Source organism: Chroicocephalus ridibundus, chromosome 10 (assembly GCF_963924245.1).
Source record: "Chroicocephalus ridibundus chromosome 10, bChrRid1.1, whole genome shotgun sequence".
Taxonomy (NCBI): Eukaryota; Metazoa; Chordata; class Aves; order Charadriiformes; family Laridae; genus Chroicocephalus; species Chroicocephalus ridibundus.
This window is the reverse complement of record NC_086293.1, coordinates 519,470-543,748: the sequence shown is the minus strand read 5'-3', so window position 1 is coordinate 543,748 and position 24,279 is coordinate 519,470. Positions and strand designations below refer to the sequence as shown.

Sequence of the window (24,279 nt, the reverse complement as noted above, 5' to 3'; positions counted from 1 at the left end):
ATGAAATGACAGGTGCCAACTGCACAATGGACAACCTAATAATGCTTGCAACACCTTTTACTTTTTTCTGGATCCTTACAGGTCAAGCAGAGTCACATCTTCATTGTGTAACAAACGCTCATTTTTGCATTGATAAATGTCACTCTTCAGAGAGTTAATGGCTTCTAAAGCACCAGAGAATATCGCACACGATTTAAATAAATACCACCACAACAACTTCTTGGTTTGTGGCAACATACTACATCCCTGGCATTTTCCTCATCAGTTGGAACGTATCGCAGCCAAACACTGTAAGCAACCAACTTGGGACAAGGCACCCCACCCCGCCGCCCTCCACGTGGGCAGGCTGTTCAGCTCTTCCCACGCACAAGGAATGACATTTTACGGAGTTCACGTGTTCTTTACCTTGTAGCAAACATTGCTCTCAGGGAAGAGAAAGTAGCAGCGTCCTCCTTCAAAGCTTTCAGCTCATTTCGCAGCTTCATCATTGTCTCCGTAACCATAGCTTTCTCATTTTCATACTTGCTTTTTAAGTTGGCAAGGGCTACCTCTGCGGTCTGTTGTTTACCAAGAAGAACAAAAACGTACCAGTTAATAAAATTCTTCTTAAAGTGGCTGGCTAAGAGCTAAGAGTAATGATTTCTAATCACTACTCACATACGGAAACATTTACTTTGTTAACTTAACTGGAACGTTAAAATTCTGGTCAACTTTTCTTGTACAAATGAAATAAAATTTCTTTTTTGAACACTGGAAACAAATCAGACATATGGGTCTCCCACTCCCATTAACCACGCAGCAGGATCTAGGAAGTTACAGAATATACATTTAGTGACACCCGTCTCCAACTACTGAAAGAAAACACTTTACGTAAGTTATTCTCAACACAAAGAACAAAATAGCCTACATAGCATCTCTAGATTTAAAGGCATTCATCAATCACTTGCACAGTTCTCTAACCCTTACAGTGTTTTGCTGATCTTACACTTCGGGACACCTTTATTAAAATTTGCAAAAGAAAACTCAAAAGTATGTATATGTTTCATAAACACTACTTTTTTTTTTTTTTTTTTTTGGAAGAAAACTTCAATTCGCATTACTTTTAACTTTAGAGGGGACAACGAAGGATGTCACGTGGTGTCTTAATGGTAGTTATTTCCATCTGCTGCGTTGCTAATGTGTATCACATGGGAGAGCCCAATCCCCAGAGACTAATTTTACCTTTCACCCCTGTTATTTTGACCACATTCTTATACTACATCCTCGTCTTGGAAGGCTTTCTTTTATTTTGCAGTTTGAGAGAGAAGAGTATATAAGTTTAAGAACTCTTTTAAGGGCAACTACTAGAATTCTTTCAAGTAGAAAATAAGATTTACCTCTTCATTTTCGCTGTCTTACATTTAATATAAACTGAAATAATTCAGAGAGGTAGTAGATTCAAGATATCTTAAGCGTAATAAAATGTCCCATGAGTACGTGCCAAGCGAACGCCAGTTAAAGCCCCAGCACTCAGCCGTACAGTAGGACAGTTGTGTGTCTCTAATGAAACAACTTGCTTCAGCCTTAGACTAAACACGCATCAGCAACAAAAGCCCCACTGAGCTGAGGGTACAGGCAGGGTGACCTCAAAGCCAAATTCTCTCGTGTTTATGAATTAGCTCATAACCTTCACGTCTCTAAGACCCGGTTACCTGTTTGTTGGCCTTCAGCACAGTTCTCAGAGTTGCTATCTGTTCTCTCTTGGTGCTCAGCAGGGACTTCAGCTTCAGGATTTCTTCCATGAGAGCTTCCTTGTCTTTGTCCACCACTGGCCCAAGTTCTTGAGTGGCAACACGTTGTCTGGACAATTCGGTTGTTCTGTCCACAGCAGCTTGCAGGTGTTTGATCTGATCCCGGATTATAGCGATCAAATTGTAGATGTTCATTGGTTCCTTCCGAGGATCTGACACAGGAGACGGCAAAGATGACACTGGAGATGGGCTGCTGTCACCGCTTCCGCTCTCTGCCTTTCCTAGCTCTATAGTCAGCAGCCCTTTAGAAAGAAGAATGGGAGACCTTCTTCCCTTGGTCTCTGGGCTACTGCGTCCACCTTTACCTTCCTTGTAGTAATCCAGCATCACTCTGTTTGGAGTTTCATTGTTGCACATGCAGACGTGGTGGTATAAATTGGCCAGTTCTTCACTGAAGGTGACTAGTTCATCTTGGGCCACACTGAGGCTGCCCTGTGTTTCTCCGGCAACATCACTGACTTTCTTCAGCTCCTTCTCCAGTCTGGCCACCTGTTCTCTATCATGCCTACTGGATTTTTCTAGCGAGGTGATCTTTTCGGTGAGAGCTTGGCTCTCAGTCTCATATCTGCTCTTCTCTTCCTCATATTTAGACTCACATTCTTTGTACTTGGCCTTAAGATTTTTAAGCTCTTCTTTTAGGTCAGTAATCTCTGCCACAGCCACTTTGTACTTGCACTCCAGGATCTCTGGCCCATTGATGTCAACTTCATAATAGTCTCCATCCTCATGACTGTCTCGGTCCTTCTCATTGTCAAGGGCAGACTGACGTTCCTTGCTGACCTGGAGCTTCTTCATTGCATTTAGGTTTTCTGTGAGTCTGCCAACTTTCTCATGCTGCTCTGAGAGGGCCCCCCGTGTATTTTCCAGCTGTTTCTGAGACTCCTGTAGCGTTGTTAACAAGTTCACCTTTTCTCTTTCCATCTGAAATGCACGAACACAGATATCTATGTAAAGGAAACTATCACTTAAATGGTTTTACTGTATGAGACGGCAACTTAGCCAAGGTCCATATGGTTACAGAAATCCAGTCACTTGCACGTTATGGAAAAGACTATTTAATTTATTCTAAAACTATCTCAAGTGCAGCGTTCCTTGCCAATTCTTTCTCATTTCCACTCCAAAATGCACATTTTTACACAATTCTTTCATAGCTGATGGTCTCATTGTGAAAACATCCTTTCAGCTGAAGATAAGCTGAAGTTTACTGTTATCTTGCAAATTATCAAGTAAATATTAGAAAACATGCAGCTAGTCCACAGTGGAAGATTAGAGCTTCATGAAAGACTCGGAAATACTGAAACTTTTAAAGTTTCTTCTCCGAAAGGTCTTCTTTTGAAAAAATACAGTATTTTTTTTTCCCCCCACAAAGGCTTTTTCTTATAGAACGCTTAAAAATGCTTGACAAACTAACTTGAAAACATTCCTATGCAACACAAACATGTACCTTGTTTCAAACTCGCCAACCTCCCAATAGCACAAATGTAAGACAGAAATGCTTGGTACTGATTAAAACTTCATGTTCTTCAAACTAATTACAGAAAAGAGCTATGGCGTACAAAACTCCGTTTCATGAAGATGACTGGAGTAACTATCCATTTTTAAACAAAATACTGTCTTTCTCACTAGCGCCATAAGGAAGTAGACACGGCATGTACTGCACAGAAGATGCTCTGCGACTTTCCTCCAAACACAGGACATGACTGCTAGCTTCTTTGCATCCAAAAAAAAACCCAAAACCCAAAAAAAAGAGAGCTATGGTTTTCCACTGACAAACATTTAACATCCTCAAATTCTAAATCAATCAGAGCCTTTACAAATATAGTTCATACTGTATGATGGTCACATGAGATATGGAAAAAGACTGCAATTACAACCTGAATAAACTCTAGCAGCTATTTGGAAGTGCACAGTTGTTTAGGAAACTCATTTACCTGTACAAGCTGTTGTTTCAGCTTCTGGATTTCAGAAATGTTTAATTCACTCAGAAGATCTGAAACCAGACTTGGGGCTGGAGGGAAGCTTTCGTTTTTCTTGGGCGTTGATGTACTATTCTTGCCATTGCTGAGTTTGCTGAGGCAGTTCTGTTCAAATCCATTCATGATTTCATCATTATTGGGCTCTGTGGCTTCATCGCTGAACTTCAGTCCATCCAAAGAGATGTTCAGGTGGCTGTTGTACATGGAGTCATTGATGTTCATGTAGTGAGAGAGCTCCTTACGAAGATTGTTCTTCTGCTCCCGCTCTGTCTTCAGCGTCTCTAAGGCCTCCTCAAGCTGGCGTTCGGAGATTTCCTTCAGCCGTATGGCATCTTCTAGCTGGCTGTTGAGAAATTCTGTTTCCTCTTCGAGCCTTTTGATTTCATGTTTCAGGCCTTCGAACTCCACCTGGAGATACACAAATGGAGGGGAAAAAACCAAACAACCTCTCATGAAAATGTCTGCCTGCAAGGCACCAAGTAATTTTACTTCTGAATGTTTGATTTCACCAAATATGGTGAGAATAGAATAATTTTTTTCAGTTCTGGAGTCTAGCTTTGGCACTATGACTGCCAACACTGTTTACATAATTTACCTTCACAGAGGCCACGGAATAAAATTTCTAAGCAAATCGTTGAATGAGCTGATTTATTCTAGCTCAGTTAAGCCAGGTGGGAGATACAGCGTGTGATACAGAGGCATCACAAAACAGGCTTTCCTAGCACATTATGCAAACTCTTTCTCTGTTTGATTAACAAATTCCTTGGCCAATCTTCCCACAAATTCAAGCTCAACATTTCCAAAAGCCAGCATTGCAAAGCTATGCTTCTGACACCGCTGCACTGCTCTTAGATATATGCCACTGCGCTTAAAACTGTTGGGATACACCTAGCTACCAAACTCTGCTCTTCTACATCCAAAATAAAATGTTTTATTATTTCTGCACAATTACAAGCTTTGTAATTCAGTTTTGCAAGTTAAGCCTGGGAAAATTTGATGGCTTCTTCTAGTTATGTCAGTGGGATAATTAAAGCTTAATAAAACTTATCGCCTAGGATTAGGACACTGTAGAAAATGAAATAATCCATTGCCATGAAAAGAATTAGCTCTTGGTTCTAGATATGTCCCCTGAGTTCAAATAGTTCAGATTGCAAAGGTTTTGGGTTTTTTTTTTGGTTTTTTTTGGTTTTTTTTTTTTGTTTTGTTTTTTTTGCGAAGGTCTATTTTCAAAGGTTCCCGAATACAAACACAGTAGTCAATAATTACTAGCAACTGACAAGATAGCATCTGAGGTTAAATTTGGCACAGCCCAGAATGGCTTGTTGAATATCGTTATTTTAGAATGCGAACATGGAGCTGGGAACTGTCACTTGCTCCTCTGAATACAACGAATGAGACAAAGAAAGGTAAAAACCAGAAGCAGCCAACTCCACAGGTTGGATTTTACCAGTTCACTATCTCTTCCAGCCTGCATCTAGAGTGAAAGAGTCCCTTCATCCCTACCCGCATGTCGGGGCACCCAAACCAGTGTAATTAGACCAAATATATTCAGGTGAGAACAGGTCCAACCCGGAACCCCCTTTTGGGCATATCAGTGAGGCCAATGAGTTTCACCTGGAGACAAATGAAATACATCCAGTATCCCAAATACCTCGCCTGGCAGTGCAGCTTTCGTTCGAAACACTGAAGGAGATCTGAAGCAAACCCTAATAAGCTTTTGCTACGTGCTCACTGCAAGAGATGGTATGAGCACCGCCATTTTCCTCAAGAGCTGATATTTCAGGAACGTTATACAATTTTCTCAATTGAACCTTGAGTTTTATTTATACAATGAGGCTGGCAGGTACCTGGAGAATAAAACTGGCAAGTCCTCAATTGATAAATGAAGGTGAGCGAGCCATGCCAAAGACCACGTCTAATCCAATTACCTCTGCAAATGGTAACTCAGGGAAATTCTTGAGTTTTTACAAAAATGCAGTTTTCTAAACTTCTGATAATAGCTGGGAGTGCACAATTAAACATGACTTTTCAGATAAGCAGTCACACAGGTCTGACAGCATGGAGCTACTGTAACAGTAGTCCAAGTTTAAAGAAAGTAGTGAGAAGAAAGGAGCAGTACATAACCGGAAAGATAAATGTAAGCACTAAGTAGAAATAAAAACATACGTTCAGAAATAGACCTAGTTAGAGATACCGTAGAAGAGGATGGACAGCTGGATGGATGGGAAGTATTGCAAAGAAGCTTTGAAGAACTACTGTAGCAAAAAGACTAAACCACATAACAAAGCAGACTGGTAGAGATTTCATTTCCATCAAAGAGAGAGAAGAAAATGGAAGGACCTGGAGGTCAAAGCAGAAGCAATAAAGTCTTATGACTGTGTATAAACAGTCAGAAAGGTCTTAAATGTTTTGGGACAACTCTCGGTACTTAAAGATAGAGCTTATAGCCTTAAAAGCAGCACAAACATAGAAAAGAAGTGATTAGATGTTCAAACGAGACAGAACAACGCCACAACACAGGAATTAACTGGTGCTGCCAAAGCAATGGTTACTATTTTTAAAAGCTTGCCTGGTTTTGCTTCAGGACGGACACTTGTTTCTGGAGACAGATGTTTTCCTCTTCGAGCTCAGTGTAGTCTTGCAGCAAACGTGCTTCTCGGAATTTATATTCTTTAATATCGTCTCGCAGACGGGCCCTTTGGATCTCCACATTCTGATTGACCTGGAAAACCAAACAAACCCCAAAATCATGGTGATTTGGTCAGCTGCAATTAAACTTCAAAATTTAATCTTTCCTTACGCGTGCTAATCAATTAGATTCTATTCAAACAGAAACTCCTCCCGAATGAAATTACAGAATGAAATTACAGAAAACCAAGTCATTTACACAATAATTAGATTTTGTTTTCTTGCTTCTCTTACAAACGCTGAGACGTATTAACTCAAATGTAAGATTTTTGACTCAGAAGTTAATGAGCAAGCAGGGAAAGCAGCATTCACACCAATGTTGTCTCACCGGCTGAAAGCAACAGACAAGAGTTTTCCAGATCAGAAGTCAATGCCTGGATCTGTGAACACTTAAACAAGAAGGGCCTTTTCACAAGAGAAAGACAGATTCTTGTTTGGACATGTATTTGCTGTTGCTTTTCAACAGACCTTTTCTTTATGCCCAGTGCAGTAATTTTGATTTATGTTCCAATGAATCCTTTTGGAGGGAGACACTGAGTTAGGGCTCAAATGAAATCCAGGATCCCTGGTAGAAAGAAATAGCAACTGTGGTTGACTCGATATATTGGAGTAGTACGACCTTTAGATCTTTCATGAATATACATAGACACTTAAATAAATTGAGCTAACACGTATCCAGCTAAGTGAATGGCTCACTGTACTTAGCTCTGTTTTTTTCCCAACATTATTTTCCTTCAAGCCACATCCTTAAATACTTAGTTAAAACAAAGTGGAAAAAAAAAATGTTCTAAAACGTTAGTAGGAATAGCTTCAGAGATAGTCAAATAGGCAGTGTAGTTGCCTATAAAAATAGCATCCAGATATTTTAGCAGCTGTACCTGTGAAGTGACAGGATGGTTTTCCCAACAGTTCTAAATCAGCTCAAAACAAACCCGAGTTCATGAAAGAGACAGCTAAACAATTCGGCTAGGCAGGTTCTGGTATCTTATTTCTGTTTTCATCTATCCATCAGCCTAGCCAAGAAAGCTGCATCCTCTGGTATACAGAGTCCCTTAGAGTTCTCGGCTCCTGGATAGAAACAAGAGCGTTGGCAATGAATAAAGTACGGTCTCAGTCCTCTTGTGAGCGTGCGGCAGGAACACAACAGGTATCAGCAGGCACCTACAGAAAGCTAAGAGATAAAGGAGATGTTTGCGGCAGGAGCATATGCCAAGACTTGAATCTGGCACGTCCTGAACGCAAACACAGCATCACTTGCAAGTGTTAAGGCCAATAAACTTAAATAATAGCTCCCTCACATGTCAGGTGGAGATTAGACTATATAAACTTGTCTGCTTATTTTTAGCAATGAAGAGAAGAGCACTACTACTTCCCCACACACTGAGAAGCTAAAATAAATATTAATTGCTGAAACCAGACACTACAGCGCAACAACGCAAATGAAGAGTTGCTACATCCCATACTCCACGCCTGAGCAAGCGTTGGCTCTAACAGACCCAGGGCCACAGGGGAAGATGCACCGCAGGCAGCTGGAGGCTACAGGCTGACATGAATTCGCATCTTAACTTCTTCTGCTTAACAACCGCAATGAAGACCTCTTGCCTTTGGCAGAAACGGCCTCCAGTCAGACAATCCAAACTGTTTGATGGAACTGCAAAAGGCTCTTGCATCACACCGAGTTTCATATGAAGTCGGAGATCTTATCTGTAATTTTCCCCCTTCCCGAGTAAGCAAAATGCAATGGAAGACCTCCCACAAAGCTACCAGCAAGCTTCTCTCCCCACCGTTCAGGTTGCTTTGCTCCTCTTCCTCCCTGGATGATCTAATCTGTCTCTTTGCAGAGGTCAATGCTTGGATAAATCATTGGAGCTGGGCTTTTTTGGTTTCTGTCCAATCCTGCCCGTTTAATTCAGAGCAACAGTAAGAACCCATTTAATGTGAAAGTATTGTCATGCTCTGTCTAGCACAAGAAAAAGTCATTCTATTTCAGTGTGTACAGGAAGGCCAGGTTTAAAAATAGCTCCCTTGTTTCCTGACTGGGGAAGGAAGATAAAACCTAGATTTACTGGCTGTTTAACAAGCTGTACATTCAGTTTGCTCTTAGCGTTTTCTGGTCAAATAAACGTGCATGCTTGCAAGCTGCAAGGTTATGTCGAGTGCCGTGCTTTCTAACTGACCAAAAGGTGGAATCTTTTGCTGCAGGGAAGAGAAGCTACTGCATCCTTCCTTCATCAGGTTCTTCTATTACCCATCAAGAAGGTGGCAGCCATGTATTGGAAGACAGACACACATAGATTGCATGAGTGGTGTTTTATAGCTCCTCAAGCACACAGAAAAAGCTAGCAGAGCTACAGATGGGTTTGAACCTTTCTCTGAGTCTTGCTGCTTCAGTGGCTTTGTCCTTCCTCCTCTGCCCTGGGCAACCGCGGGCGCAGGGGAGAAGGGGGAGCTGGAACACAAGAGCATGCCTGGCCAGGCTCTCAGCTGTTCGAGAGGCCTCGTCTCCACCCAAAGCGAATCATACAGCACTTATAAAACATCACTACCACTGCGTGGAGAATTTATGGCCATAAAATCCCATTGAGTGTTCAAGGCCAGGTTGGACGGGGCTTTGAGTGACCTGGGCTGGTGGGAGGTGTCCCTGCCCAGGGCAGGGGGTGGCACTGGGTGATCTTTAAGGTCCCTTCCAACCCAAACCATTCTATGTCTGTGATCTGCCTGACAAAACCCCTCAACTTCTCAATCTAGAGAATATCGCTGCTACGCAGAGGCCTCTCATCCACCCTGCCCAGGAAAAGGCCGTGATTTCACCTGATCTGAAGGCCATTGACTACTCTGCTCCTGCTGCTAGAGAGCTTGTCTTCCGCGTTTTCATCCTCTCAGCTTTGCCTCAAAGAGTTCTGCGTGGGGTTTCTCCTAGAAATGGCAGGGATTTCCTCAGGAGCAGTTTGAATCCACCCTTGCCTGCCTATCAAAACCACAACTACTGCCCTCCATCCATGCCAAAAGTCTGCTCCTTAGCACCTACTTTTCTAGCACACCCCAGCACATAAAGGTACGTATAACTTGACCCTGAGAATTAAAATAATCAATTAAAAAATCTCAAGGTATCTCAGTCATTCCCTCCTTTCTTTTAGGCATTGCACAACCTGGACACGGTGAGAGGCTGGTCGTGCAAGCGAAGCGTGTCATTAGCACAGTTTCTGTCACCCTGAATTCCACCAGCTCCTGAGCTCACGGCTCAGTTCGAGTTCCCCGCTGCAGTGAACACGCTCACACCTAATTTTACACAACATTGTTATCATCCAGAGTCAAAACTTAGCTTGCCCAAATTTATTACTAATTCTAGGATTAGATTTAATGCTTCATGCAATAAATATTTCTACATACGATAATTCCCTCTTGTGTTCTTCATAGGAAGGAATGCATCCAACAATGGATGCAGACTCTCTGGAAGAAACACACTGCAGTCAGAAAGGACTGCAACTCATAAATATTCTGTTTCTGTGGGGAGGAGAAAATCACAGTCATTTACGTTAGAAAAAACCCTTAAGGATCATCAAGTCCGACCGTTAACCTAACACAACCAAGTCCATCAAAAAAATCAATAAAACGTCATTTCTTCAAGATTTTATTAAATATCAGCATGAAAATTGGGAAGACTAATCCTTGGACATTTGCGTAACTTAGTGCCTTCCTCAGCACTTTTTTGAAGCAGGCGCTTCAGCCAGTGTTTTTCTGAACATGTCTCATACCCACAGCTCTCACTCCAGAAGAGCCGACCTCAAAGCCACACCACCTACCGCAGGTACCGCTGGTGACACCAATTACTCAAAATACGGACCATAAAGCTTTTCTAGGCCCAAAAAGAAAATTTCAAGTCAATCACTAGACATTAACACAGCTAAGAAGTTACGTCATTTAGGCTACAAAAACCAGCAGTTGCAAGTTGTGTGTGAAATTCCCAGCTGCCCACCTGATTTTAATTGCGTTTCCTTTGCACATGCGAGGAGTGGGGTGCTGTGGCAAAGTATCACATAACTGCGTAATTAAGGGCTGGGATAGAAAACACCCCTAGAACAGCGCCAAATTAAGATTGCATAAGAAACCAAAAATAATCATTCAGTACTGCAGCAAAGATCTCCTGTGTCACAAGGCTGGCTGCAGCCCCCGGCATCGGACAAAGGCCCCGGGGGTGGCAGGTGGCCCAGCAGCCATGCGTGGCCCAGCAGCACCTCCTGACCAGGCCCTTCTCTCTCTCGTCTTCCTCAGATGTTGGAGCTACACGAGCTTCTTGTTTTTAAAAATTTGCCCATAAAATAGTATTAAAACATGTATTTACTTATTTATGCGAAGGAGAAATACCACGGTGGCCTGTCTCTGCTTCCTCATCCGCACCTGCACCTGCGATATCGTGTGTGCACACGCGCTGCTGCAGCGTAAGATGCTCCTTTGTATGGGGAAAGATTTATAAATAAAAGACCTGTAGGTACCATGGCTCAGGCAACCTCAAGTTGGGAAAAGAAGCAGTTTTACTTCCCATACAACTCCTCTACAAAAGTCAGGCTATATCCCAATACGCACACAGTGAATGCCGGGAAAGGAAAACAAGTCTGGTGAAAGCTGAGAGGCAGGCACTGCTATACCTGTAGCTGTTTTTTATATATGTAAAACCATAAAACTCGTGTTTATGACATTTGTTCAGCATTCACCTATGCTCAGTGACATACGACAGTCACCCAGTCGCTCAAATGTCACTATCGTAGCGTTTATACTTCGGTTCCGTTCATGAGCCACAGACACACGGCTCCGGCCCTGCACAACAGGAACGGACCGTCCTGTGGATACAGACCTTTGGTTTTTCTAATTGTATCCAGCGCCTGTGTCCTATTCTCCAAACATTGTTTGTGAAATTACTAAGAAAATGGTTCTAATAAGCGACAGAAAAACTAGTGTGCTCTCAGCAGCATTCTACAAGACAAACGCATTCAAAAGAAACATCGCAAAAGACAGACCACACAACCAGCTGAGAAAGTCACTGTCTGCACCACTCAGACTTTATTTGTATAGCAAGTACTTTTGGTGTCGTGTTCACACAAGCCCACTGGAGAGAAATAAAGTAGATATTATGCTAAACTGCAGTTTGGGCTCTTCTGCATTCTTTTGTTGCAAGTCATGCCGTGACACGGTCTATCTGCTGAAAAGCTGCTCAGCTTTCTAAGCCTTGGTGTGACTGCAGACGGAGGCAGATACAAACAGGGAAGGAAAGAGGGAGACGGAGCACTATGGTCACTTAGGAGCAGAAGAAATAGTGTTTCGTCGGTGTGTTTTCAAAAGCAAAGTCAAGTTTTAATCACATTTCATGCAGAAAAAACTACTGAGCCAAAAAAACCCCAAGAGAGACCTGACTCATATCCCAGTCAAAGTCTCCCTTCCCAGGTTCCTCCGAAATATGATTTCGCTCTGGGAATGAGGCAGGGAGAAGAACAACAACAACAAAAAAAAAACCCAAACCCCATCAGCAGCGCCTGCAGTCAAAAGCAGGAGGGAAGCCCCAAGCCCACCAGTGCAGCGCTCGTCCCCGGCGCTCTCCCAGGAACCTGAACCCCCACGCTCAGCCGCCACTCGGGCAGCTCTGCGCGGCTGGCACGGCTCAGCAGCATGACGCCAGCCCCCAGGACACAGCGCCGGGGGAGCGCCTGGGGTTGTTCTCTAACACACACTAAAAGAACATACTAAAAAAGGCTCCTCACCTCACCCCTTTCGAGGTTTCTCCTACACCTGGGCCAGGTGTATGCTCATTTTATGCATTTGGAGCCACTGAGCAAATCTGACCTGATTTCTCTTTCCTAGCAGAAGTTGCAATCTTACTTTTTATTTTTTGGACTAGGAGACAAGATCTGAAGCTCTCTAATTCAGGTGAGACGTGCCCAGTGTTCCCCAGCACAGTCAGGTTCAACTCCATGACAAACATCCCGCAGGGACCAAAAATAAGAGATGACAGGGAGGAAGCGGTATGCGCACAACTCGCGGCACACTCACCCCCCTGCAGAAAGGGTGCACTAGCTATTTATCATCGTTTGTACATAATGCTCCCACAGCTCTGAAGCTTTAAAGAAACAAATCCCAAGCACATCCTCCAAACCCTTTCTTTGTCACGGGGAGGGTTTACACCTGTGCACACACGGCTGGGAGTCTCTCCTACTCCTGGTTCAGTTCCTTGTGTAAGCATCCAGCCCTGCTCCAGTGATGCTCTCCAGCTGCAACCTTATAATTCAGGCAAGGATAAACTCACCTCCCCCTGACCGCAGGCTTTAGCTGCCCACCCAAACTGGTGGTCTTTCCCCGGCAGCCCACTGGGCTCTAAACACGAGGTGTCTGGCACTGGCGCAAGCCCACACAGGCAGCAGCAGTGGTGCAATGCCCTCACAGAAACAAAGAGACCCATGGTGTAGAAGCAGCTGGGAGGACTGCAATGAGTCTCGGGATCAGAAGCTGGGGACACCGACAAATCTCCGAGATCAGAGGATAACTTTTTAAGTCCATCCGAAATAACCCTTTTTAAAACTGGAATAAGTCAGTTACTGTTCATGGTCTCGTTTCCACACATTTCTCATCACCTATAAAACGGAGCCATTTTTGAGCTCCAGGAGCAGAACAGGGGACCCCGCTCGCTCTGTGCCTTCCCAGCCACGCTGCCCCTCAGGAGACCCCGGCTTGTCCTCCTGCAGCACCGGGTGGGCCTGGGCTCTGCACCAAGGCTCCAGCCAAGCCTGGGAGTCCGGATGGAAAACTTTGACCCAAACTCGACGACAGCGTTATGAATGGCACTGTGTAACATTACTACTGTCTCCCCCTTCCTGCACTGAATTGCTTGCTAAGAGAGGTTAAACTCCAGCTGCTTTTCAAATCTCAAATCTAAATGCCTGGCATTGTTCCACGTCCTTCACTGCCACAAAGAAAACATTTAACCCTTCCAAGACCTCACAATAAGCTTTGCGGTAGCTGTCGTCTTTGACCTCCGGAAGGGCTGGTGGAGCCAAGCCCAGCCCTAAGAAGGGTCCCTGCAACCCAAAGTGTCCCCAGCCCCCCGCCCGCAGAGACGGGCGACGCTCACCACTGCACCCAGCGCCAGCCGCACGCCTGCCGCCTCAACTGGCAGGTTTTGAAGGGTTTTCTGTGCGCTGTGTTTGTATTTTCAGATGGTAGCGAAACAAGCTCAAGGTTGTTTCAGCAAATCTCCTTCAATCTGAAAGGAGAAGGAGGAAAAGAGCTCGGTGACGGAGACAACAGCCCTATGCACACAGCGTCATGCCCATTGTTCCCCCATCTTCGGGAGGGCACAGGGATGCCGTCCCCTGGGGGACAGCTGATCTCAGGTATACCTCAGGAGTACCTGAAACCGAGCTCCAAGTGCAGTAATTCTCTCTATGGATGCAAACTAGCAGGGGACTGGAAAGACGAAGCACACTTCCAGGAAAACAAAATGAACAATAAACCAGCTAAACTTACACAAAAAGCATAAAGAGCCTTTGCTGCCTCTTCTGTGTTTTTGTCTGTAGCGCACTCTCAGAGGAATAAAGTAGTACCAAAGATGGATTTCAATTCCTTGCTCTAATTCACATTTAATTTTTTTTAAACGAGAGTATACTGTGACATCAAACAGTTTTTTGTATTTCGGATATATTTTCACCCCCAATACCTGCACTCCTTAGCAGAAAACAGCAATAAAACCTACAAGTGAGATATTGCTCTGCCTGGAAAAGCTGTGGTGGCTCTAAGGAGTTACAGAACAAGAGATCACAAAGCAAATTTTGAGACAGTAATTTGCTGAAATGGATTTCAGATCCTTGAAAGCTCTCAGGGTTTCATTTCCCAACTGAAGGATATAGTCTGGACTCCTTTAATGCACAGGTGTCTTAGGAGGGTCAAACACGCGCAATCCACAGCGATAATTTGGTAGCAAACTCAAAACGGACCAACTTCCCTGTCTAGAAATTGGCCTACATCTCTGGTTTCAGGAAGACACTCCTCATCTCAAGACCAGCCATGCTGCTGGAACACGGCTCACAATACATCCCATAGCCCTTGTCCGGACGGGGACTGTCTTCGGTGAGGTGACAGTTCACTGTCTGGTGGCCCTGCATGTGGTCAACCACCCCGTGAGCTGCCCTAGCCCTGGCCCCGAGGGCCCGCGGGTGTCCCAGCCCTGGCCAAGCCAGGACAGCCCCCAGAGCAGCTGCGGCCGATGTCCCCAGGCACCAGACGACCTGGGGACAGCCGCAGCCAGGAGCTGCCCCCCGTGGGGGGAAGTGCCCGGGAACCCCATCTAACCCCATTACGCCTTTCCTTGTCGTCACTGCAGTCGATGTCCTGAATAGCCTCGCTTGTCCCTAACCAAGCTAAAACAAGTCTAATGTTTTAGTATTTCTATAAACCACTTTTTCCAGCCCGCTGATAACTTCTAAACACTTTTCTCCCTGGTCTAGGTTTTTTTTGTTGTTGTTACTTGTTTTGTTGTTTCTTGATTTTAACATCCTTCTATTAATCAGTGACAATTAATGACCAAAAATCTCCCCCTTCAATGATATTAGAGAAGATCTACTCTACGCTGTGCTCTGTGCTTCATGCCTGCAGTCCAAAACTGCAGTTTTACTCTATTATGTGCCTTTGCAAATCCATGTTAAGTTTGCTTCATCAGAAATGTCCACAAACCACATATTTTCAGTCATCTTAAGTACAAGTTTCTCTGGTTAATTAAAGCCTGCCCTCCTCTGTTACAAGGTCTTTTGAAGGCCCATTTATTTTCTTACTCATATTTCTTACTCTAATATTAGAGGCCTGTGTTAAAGTTTCCATTAACCGTTTCCAGCGGCGACAGCCTCTCTCGGGCAGTTTAACCCTAGCACGCCGCGGCAGCGGGCCAGGAGCGAGTCTGCGGTACTTCAGCACTAGATGCCACAAATTGGTCAGACTTAGAAGAATTTACAGTAAAAATAAAATTGACAAAATGTTGAGTTAGTATGGCTATCAAAGATTAGAGGTCTCCTACCGACTGACTTTGGCCATAACTAATTTATATGTAAAGCACGAGATGAAAGCTTTGGCTGAATTTATACTCCCAGCATTAGTGGCCTATTTTCACAAGGTGCCCCACCTCCTGGATGTGGAAAGTGCTTAGTTTACACCACCCAATCCTACCGAGATACAATCATCCCAAAACCACCGGCTTAGAGCTCCATCACTCCTTCAAGCAATTTTAACAAACTAAATCTCAAAGGAGTTATCTGTCTACATTAATGATACCTATTATACCGCTTTACAACTAGCGGAGGTATACGAAAGATTCTGCTTACATTTAGATTATGAAAGTGGTACTTATTAACAGAAAACGTCATGGAATAAAGGAAAATGCTGTAATATTGAACAATATCATATGGGAGCCTTATGGAGGCTGGATTAAAAAAAAAGTAAAAATAATAAAAAAAAAAAAAAATCGAGATTTTTTCCCTTTACAGGCATAGTACTCCTTCTGGAGTACAGCAGAGGTGAAGCAGATGCTTAGCAGCTCCAAAGGCCCAGACTACACGGCACAAGTCATGGAGTGACACCAATCCCCAGTCCAACTCACAGCAACACCCGCCAGGTCCAGCCACGTGTCCTTGGACGCAGCAGCCTTCCCTCTGCTGCCCGGGGCAGTGAGGGGCTCCAGCACTCGTCAGCTGTAGGAAACCACGCAACCAACGGACGCAGTAAGCTCTACACTGAGATTCTGGATAAAAAGCATCACAGCTCTTCCTTTTCCCGGGCTCCTGCTCACGGCATAGTCCTGCTCTGCTAACGGCATAGCCCTGCCAGTCTTCACTGACGCTCGACAGCCAACTTCAGCCAGGTCCTCGTCTCCGGCTGCAGGAACAGCTCTCACGCCGGCGTCCTCAGGCTCTAGCACGGTTCATGCTGCCAAGCCGGGATCACTCAGCATTCCCACTTCAAAGTCGTTTTCCAATTCACCAGCAACATTTTCTAGTAACGCTTCACACACAACACACCCACTTGCACACGGACTGCGTGAACTGCAAGTGTCTCCAGTGAAACTTTTTTTTTTTAATGAAGCTGTCACGTGTTAACTTGCATTAAACTAGAGGTAGAACCTCTGGTGAGAGAAGAGGATCAGGCGAGGAGGGATGGAAAGCGAGAATGGAGTAGAGGGAGATCCACAGGGGCATAACCCCAGCTCCTGCTGTATCACAGCCGGCATCTGTTTTCAAACAGACAAACCGCAGGTTACAACAGGACCCAAGGAGCTCAGATTTTCTTTCAGCAGCCTTGTTTACCACTTAGCAGAACAGACTTTAATAACCTTCTGATGACCTAATACGACTACTTCATATGTATTATGAGCAAATGATGAAATCTGCTTCCCTTTTCAGAGCGGTACTCCAGACACTGCATTACATCTAGCCTGGATTCTACAGAAATAAACAGATGTGGGGACACAGCAAATTAGATCTTCGTCAAACAATGACTAAATGCCATTTCCAGAGGTTTCTTTTGTCTCCTGACTGTTGTCTTACAGCTACAAGAGGCTTTGAAAAGCCAAAACCACCACTGTGTCAGTTGTTCTGAATGTATGTACACCACAGCAGCCCCTTCCTTGCAGGACACGCTTTGGAGAGAGCGGCCGAGTTCTGCATGCGGGATACGGTACACTGAAGTTCTATACCAGTAATTAGCAAGATACTGTTTTGTTCACAACCATTCACACTCCAAGTGCATGTGCTGTGCCTATTATAAGGCCATTGACCTATATTTTCATAAAGCAAGGAAAAAAAAAGTCAATCTCTGGCCAAATAAAAGTAACGCACTGCCCTCTTTCTATATATAAAAAAAAAAAAGAATATTTTCCTAAGAACCGTTTTGGTAGATCACACTAAAATTATACTGTACAAAGAAATCTACATGTAGACAAAACTGGCAACAGCAGAACAGAAGAGTCCCTTTGTCGTGAAAAAAGCTGTGTTCATTGACCCCATGCTAGCTTTTCCTCCCGCAAGAGCTTTTGTCTAAGTTCCTCTGAGCTCGAATGGCTGAGAAATTGTGAAGGTCGAACACCTCTGTTAGAGTAACCACCGGAACATACAACGCCACCATTAAGACACGAAAAGGGCAAGTCTCCATTCTAGATACTGCATTTCTAAGGCAAAATACCACGACAGTGGAAGTGGTGGCATCCCACTCTCCGAAGCAGTTGCCAGTGCCTGTACTGCTAGTTAGCCATTTGTCCCAACAAATATTGCTCCTAGAGCTGCTGACTGTTTTCACATTGGCCACACAACTGTAACACCATGAACTTCCTTAGGTATTCTCAAAAACCAGATCCGAACCAGTTATTTATCAGGTTGAAATGCGTCGCCTTTTCAATCTCCGCAGCAACGGAGGGTCGGGATACCCCAGATAAGAAAAGCCAAGGATACCTCTCTGGCTTCCAGACCTAAGCTACCCGACGCAGAAGCAGCTTGGATTTCATTGTAGCTGGTTATTCCATTCAGTATTTCTCCTTCAGTCCTGGCTACATCAGGAACAGCTCAGACCAGGGCCAGTCTGACAGAGGACAGGGAGCTTTGGTTCAGGAAAATGCCAGCTGCCCCCGGTTTCTCTCATCCGCTCAACTTTTAGAGTAGCGGACACCTCGTTTTGGGCAATCAAATGCTAAAAAAGTAGCAGGAGTTAATGAGGTAGCTACGCTCACTAAGCAAAAAAACCGGGGAGAATACTAATCAACGTCACTTAAAAAAAATCCGGAGCCCCTCCTTCACCTCCAGGTGTTCCAGTGGGCGTTTATGGGGAGCTGGCGAGGGAGACTCGATACATTACCACCCCAAATCCACTTCACCTAAAAAAAGGGGGATAAAGAGGAATTGCAGTAAAGTACACCAAACCTATACTTGAAAATCGCAACATAGGGTAAAAAAAAAGAATTTTAACACAGTTGCAAAAGCAGCAACAGCACAGCAATGTGTTATTTCTGATCCTACAGGCACATCCCCTGGCTGGCTCTTTGTGCTTCTGCCCGAGTGGTGGTTTGTCACAAGCCACGTTCTCAAAACACACTGTACGTGCCTTGAAAATCTGTCTCAGGGTGCAGTTCTGAGTCAGTGCATCAGTACAGAATTACCAGCTAGAAAAAAAAAAGATTTTTTTTTCCCCAAGCATATTACAGTACTGCTTTGAGGCATACTGTAGTACACGCTCTTCCCTATTTTCAAAAAACACCCCACCCAAAACCAACCAATCTGACCCAAACAAATGTTACTTGGACAGACTGCCAAGGGCCACCTGCTTTAACGGAAGCGGTGCCAAGCACTGACACAAAGCAATCTGCCTGCTTCGGCGTCTTAAAAAATCACACTATAGGCAAAGTGCAAGTTTTCACTCAGCATCAAAGAAAAAAAACAAAAAACAAAAAACAAAAACAACCAAAACAAAAAAAAACCCCAAACCCTCTTTAATTAACAGCTTGCAAAGGAACTTCAAGCCGTTGTTTCACCAGTTAGAGCCCTTCCAGCTACTCTTTCAATCATGCGTATTTATTTTACATCTGTTAAAAGATTACAGATGCACAGAAGAGACTTTCTCCCTCCGCTGCTCATGCCAGTTGGAAACCCTGGGTAGACAAAAGGTGGTCAGGAGGGTGGCGAGGAGCCGTGCCTGACGGGACTCATCCTGCTATTCCTGCAGCACCGCCAGGCACCCAGCGATTTAACTGCAACGGAACAACGAAGAGATCCCCCCCCGCAAGCGTACTACGAGGTTAATCCATCCCCCAAAAACAGCGTCTCGTGGAATCTTAACTAATAACCGAACCTTTGAGAATCATATTTAGAGTTTTATACTGTCAGAAGAACATGGATTTATTTGAATAGTTCTTTAAAAAAATGAAAAAACACCGAGTTCAAATAGTGACTTTCAACGCCCCCATTTTCATTCTTAATTGATTTTTGGCCATTGAGTCTCTAGGCAGCTGCCACCACAGCAAGAGAAACACGGTAGTTAACATCTTTCCTCTGAATATATCAGTGCACAACAACAAAAGAGAAATCACGAGCAGATGCCTCCTTGAATAAGCGCAAAGCACATCAGCTGAATTTCCATGACAATTCGCCTTCTTTGGGATGGATTTCTGTTATGTTTCAAATGGATACAAACACTCTGCAGTACTTCCTTTCTGTAAAAATATTCATCTGTCGTCATTCTTAAAAAAAAACAAAACAAATCAAACACAAATGCGCTCTGTCGGTATTAAAAAAAAATAAAAAATAAAAAAAAACAACTTCAATGAAAATAAAAAGGTGGGAAGAAACCAGCTGCCATCTGCAGCCATCCGCAATGTGCTGAGCCAGCACGCAGCGGCGCGCCGCTATCGTACTGTTAATCGCCACCTTTGAACTTCCTGCACTGGACAAGAAACGGTTGTTTTGTTTTTTGTTTTTTGTTTTTTTTTCCCCCTTTTTTTTTTTTTAAAAAAACCCCAAAACCCACAATACTAGTCACACTGTGACCCTTCTAATTCTTTCAACACGTTAGAGGACAAGAAATCCAGTCCCGCATGGTAAATCTGATGGGCTCAGTACCCTCGAGGCAGAGGCTCGTCACTGCCTGGCTTTTAGAAACGGAGCTTTACCCATCTGGAAACAGCCACTTTTACATCGGGAGCACGTTTATCAGCAGATATCCAGCCACACTGCTCACTTCAGAGGTAACTCTCAGTGTATTTTAGCATGATTTAAATGTGCTTCCATATGCACAGCTGAAAAAAACCAGCAATGAATCAAGGAATATCTTCTATACGCTGCTGTGGGGTATTATTTGAGCACTACACCTGGGCCCAGAAGGGACCTAAAAATCCACAGGTAATCAGCCCTGAAAAAGCCTTTGTGCTCTGCGGCTTTTCCGTTAGAAGTTAAGGGTTGCCACGGGATCCTTGAACAAGAAATGCGGGAGAACCATCTTTATCCCCGAGCATTGCACTGAAAGCAGTGTCATGCTGCTGCCGCGCTCCCTCATTCAGCGCTAATTCACATCCATTTCTACAAGCTTTCAGGGCGGAAAAGACAACGTGCAAATGCCCCCACCGCCGGCAGCGTTCCCCATACGTGGTGCGGGACTGGCAGGGAGGGATGGGTCGTACCAACCCTGCAGCGGAGAGGACAACCACACCACCCCCAGCACAGCCACCTCAGGTGGTCACACTTTGACACTCATCAGCCGGAGCAGGGGAAACTCTGCTTTTTACTTTTTTTTTTTTTTTTTTTAAAAAACCAAAATATCCTTTTCCCCACAACTCACCAGCCTGCAATTTGGTTTTATAAAAGTTTATGCAAAGCGCTCGGCTCTCTTACACAATTCTGCTTTCTTGTATTATTTTTTTTTTCTCCAGCAACTCGTGTAACTGGTCCGCCTGCCCCCGCGTACACCTCGCCGGCTCCCTCTGGAAGTTATCCCAGCACCCAGGCAGCTTCCTTGGGTACATAAGGCTGAAGCCACCCACAAAGCCATGCTACAGAGGCCTTCTCGCAAAGCTCATCATATTCCGCAATGAAGACATGACTTTTTTTTGTTTTAGTGCCTTAAACGAAAGGAGTTTGCTCCTTGCTCTTTATCAACATCCTACCCTAACCCTCCGTTTTCTTCTTGCGTCTTTTGCTAGGATCAACAGTCTTGCTCCCATTCCTTTGGTGACCACGACGAGTTTCTCTCTCAGCTCATTCTGCCTCCACGGGGTCTCCAACTCTCTGTACCTCCTCGAGGCAAGCTTTCTAGAAAAGCCTGTATTTACACCTTCCTTCAGCGCAACCACAAACCTTACACTGCCAGAACTCCAAGCTCTGTTGCTCCACAGCAACCAATTCTACCATCAACTTTCACAGCTCTTCAGCCTCCTTCGCTCCAATTAATCCAAATATTAGCACTAAAGCCATCTTCCTTCCCAAGTCATATTCTCCATGAAAAACGTGCCTTTTTCCCCCCGCTTTCTGCATTTGACACCATTTTAATGCCATTCACATCTCTGACCTCTTTTTTTTTTTTCCATTCTTCATGCTTCTGCTTCCAAAAGCTGCAAATCCTCCTCTGCTGCCTTTCTGCTTGGAAAGAACTCCTCTAGGGATCAAGCAATTTTTTCTTCCTTTCGTTTCCAAGATTATTCTTATGAAAGACAATAAACCTCCCAGCACTTTCCCTTCTCTGAGCTGTTCACCTACACGTGCGGCATGACAGATGAGACACTACCAGCATGGGGAAGGTGGTTTACTCTACACCATACGAGCGTGTACAAGTATGTTCTACGCGCATATTTTTGCTATGTAACTAACATTACTTCAAGTTTCTTTGACCTTTGTTGCAATATATCCAGAAATACTAAGGCGATAACATTGAGAATTTTATATAGTTTTGTTTCATCAAAAAAAGCATTTTATTTAAAAAGGGAAGAAAGAGCCATCTTGATTGGACACAGAACTACAGGTCAGACTACATGAACCACAGGACTTCAAATCTAGAATAAAATGTAATAAACTACTTGAACACACTCAGCAGTAGTGCGCAGGCTGTAATACAGCGCACAATAAAGTGTTGCTTCCACTTATTCTCTGCTATAGCGAAACCCACGCCTTCTTTAAACACGGCTCCTGATACAGCTTTTAGGAAAGGCAAGGAAGTACAGCATTGTGTTTGTATCCATTTGAAACATAATAAAAATCCATTAAAAAAAAAAAAAAAAAAGAAAAAAAGGTTTTAGCAGCACACAGAGGGTTTCCTTCCTTGGCTGCAGGGGAGATGTGTTGTGCATGTTCCTGTGGGGGTTACCAGAGCATCCAAGAGGGAGAAAGAGAAAGCAACACAAAGGACTATTCTGCATCTCAGCTGTAAATCCTAGTGGGAAAGAGAATTGTAATCATAACTTCAGGAAAACTCTTCCTTCACTGATAATGTTAAGGAAACGTGAAGAACTTCAGCAATCAGATTACGGTGTATTCACAGAAGAATTAACCAGCCATCATTGCTGAGCGGATAGGGCCACGTCTAACAAACAACGGCCTAACATGGTGAAAACACTGGCTCTGAAAAATAAACGCTTGCTAGCAATTAAAACAGTCAACTATTGTGAACAGACCGTGTCCTGGGCTTCCCGGGAATGTCTCTTCTACCTCGGTTCACGTATTTTTAATTGCAAGGCCCAGAAAGCCGATACAAGCATCTGTAATAGCGCTGTGTCCAAGGACACGGGGAGATGACTGCAAGCGATGACGTTCCAGCACGCGTAAGGCAGTCGTGGTCGAAGTGGCCTGATCTAACGCAGTGCGTCTTATGTTTCCAGTGACTGAAGATCAGCTTCCACTTGAAGCTGCTCTAACCAGAGCGCCGGCAATTTCTGTGTGTCCTTCAGTGAAGCATTCAGCTGCCCACAGCCAGGAACCAAGGTCTAGGTCTCCACTGAAGAATGAAGATGTCAGGGCTGGTTGGTTTTTTAAGGTTTACTCTGACAGTATGGGTGAACTTCATAAGCCGTAAACTTAGGGAAGGAAATTATCAACAGGACCAGAGCACGAGGGTTGTCAGAGTCACTTGAAATTCTTGAAAAACAAACCGATGACCATTCCTCCAACGTCAGGCAAGAGAATAGGACAGAGGGATAAAAATGACAGATCTTCGCAGAGACCTCTGTGCTGGGTATTCCTTTTCTCTAAGGTTAAAAACAGACAAACAAAAAAACCCCCCAGAATAAACAGTTGTGTGTCCGTGTTTGACACGGACTTGAAAATCCCAACAGGAAAAAGAGAAAGTCCCCTGTGCATACAGGGCTGGGTCATCGCATGCTGTTCGTTATCCTTTAGATTGACACACACTTTCTTGACGAAGCCTATCAGCCGATAATGCAGAACGAGAAAGTTTCTTCAGAACAAACCTCAGAAAACCAGCTTGTATTGTATAGCTTTGGAGGAATGAAATTACTCATACATTGCTGTAGCGTGTTTTAAAAACCCCACAAGTTATTCAGTACGTATTATATTGCACCATGCACGTCAACTGTTTTTCTTAACTAACATATAATTTAATGTGTGTGCTTTTATATTTCTTTCTTTAGTTTAGATAATCAGAACACCTTTTACTTTCCTGGGAAAGAATTGCTCATTTATTTTTCAGCTTCTCTATACTGAGCATGGCTGGCTTATGACTTCACAGCCACATCACCCTATGAAATCTGTTTTGGTGCCGCTAAAACATAGGAGAGATGAAAGAAGATTAAAAAGAAATGGCAATTACCGATTACTCAGGAGCAATTACTTCTTCCAGTGGCTCTTCCAGGCCACAGGAGCTGCTGAGCTAGCTAATGACAGCAGTAAAACTCATAATCTGTAACCGCCCCGTCAGCCTGTCTCAACAGGCCAAAGTTAGATAACGCAACAGAAAGCGTCAAAACCACTTGTGTCTGCTACAGCACCTCCAGGTGTACCAAATGTCACTCTTCTCCTTCCAAATACAGCTCATCGCGTCTGTGTGAGTGTCCTGAGAAGACACGGAAGGAATGACATCATCTTAAACGCGCAGTCTTGAGCGTGCTGCCAACTGATGCGGGTCAACATCTGGCTTCAACCCACCGCCACCGCTGCTACCAGCATCATCCCAAGAGGAGCTGCTGCCAGATACACTCAACCATCTTCCTTCTGCCGCCATTAAGGGCCAAACAAGTTTTTTTCGAAAAAGCCCCAGCAACAGTAAAACTCTGTATCCTATCAGATAGATACAAAACAGCAGGTAAACACTTT

At 44.1% G+C, this 24,279-nt stretch overlaps 1 protein-coding gene across 1 annotated transcript in view; it reads right to left on the bottom strand.

Moving 5' to 3' along the window:
- The window catches only part of BICD2 (BICD cargo adaptor 2), a 98,175-nt gene that overhangs the window by 18,269 nt on the left and 55,627 nt on the right, over nucleotides 1-24,279 (bottom strand). The window contains exons 3-6 of the mRNA XM_063347829.1: nucleotides 6,336-6,488; nucleotides 3,722-4,174; nucleotides 1,692-2,711; nucleotides 406-557 (exon numbers count right to left, since the gene is read on the bottom strand). Of these exons, the coding sequence (XP_063203899.1) occupies nucleotides 406-557; nucleotides 1,692-2,711; nucleotides 3,722-4,174; nucleotides 6,336-6,488 (1,778 nt within the window). The remainder of the gene's footprint in view (nucleotides 1-405; nucleotides 558-1,691; nucleotides 2,712-3,721; nucleotides 4,175-6,335; nucleotides 6,489-24,279) is intronic.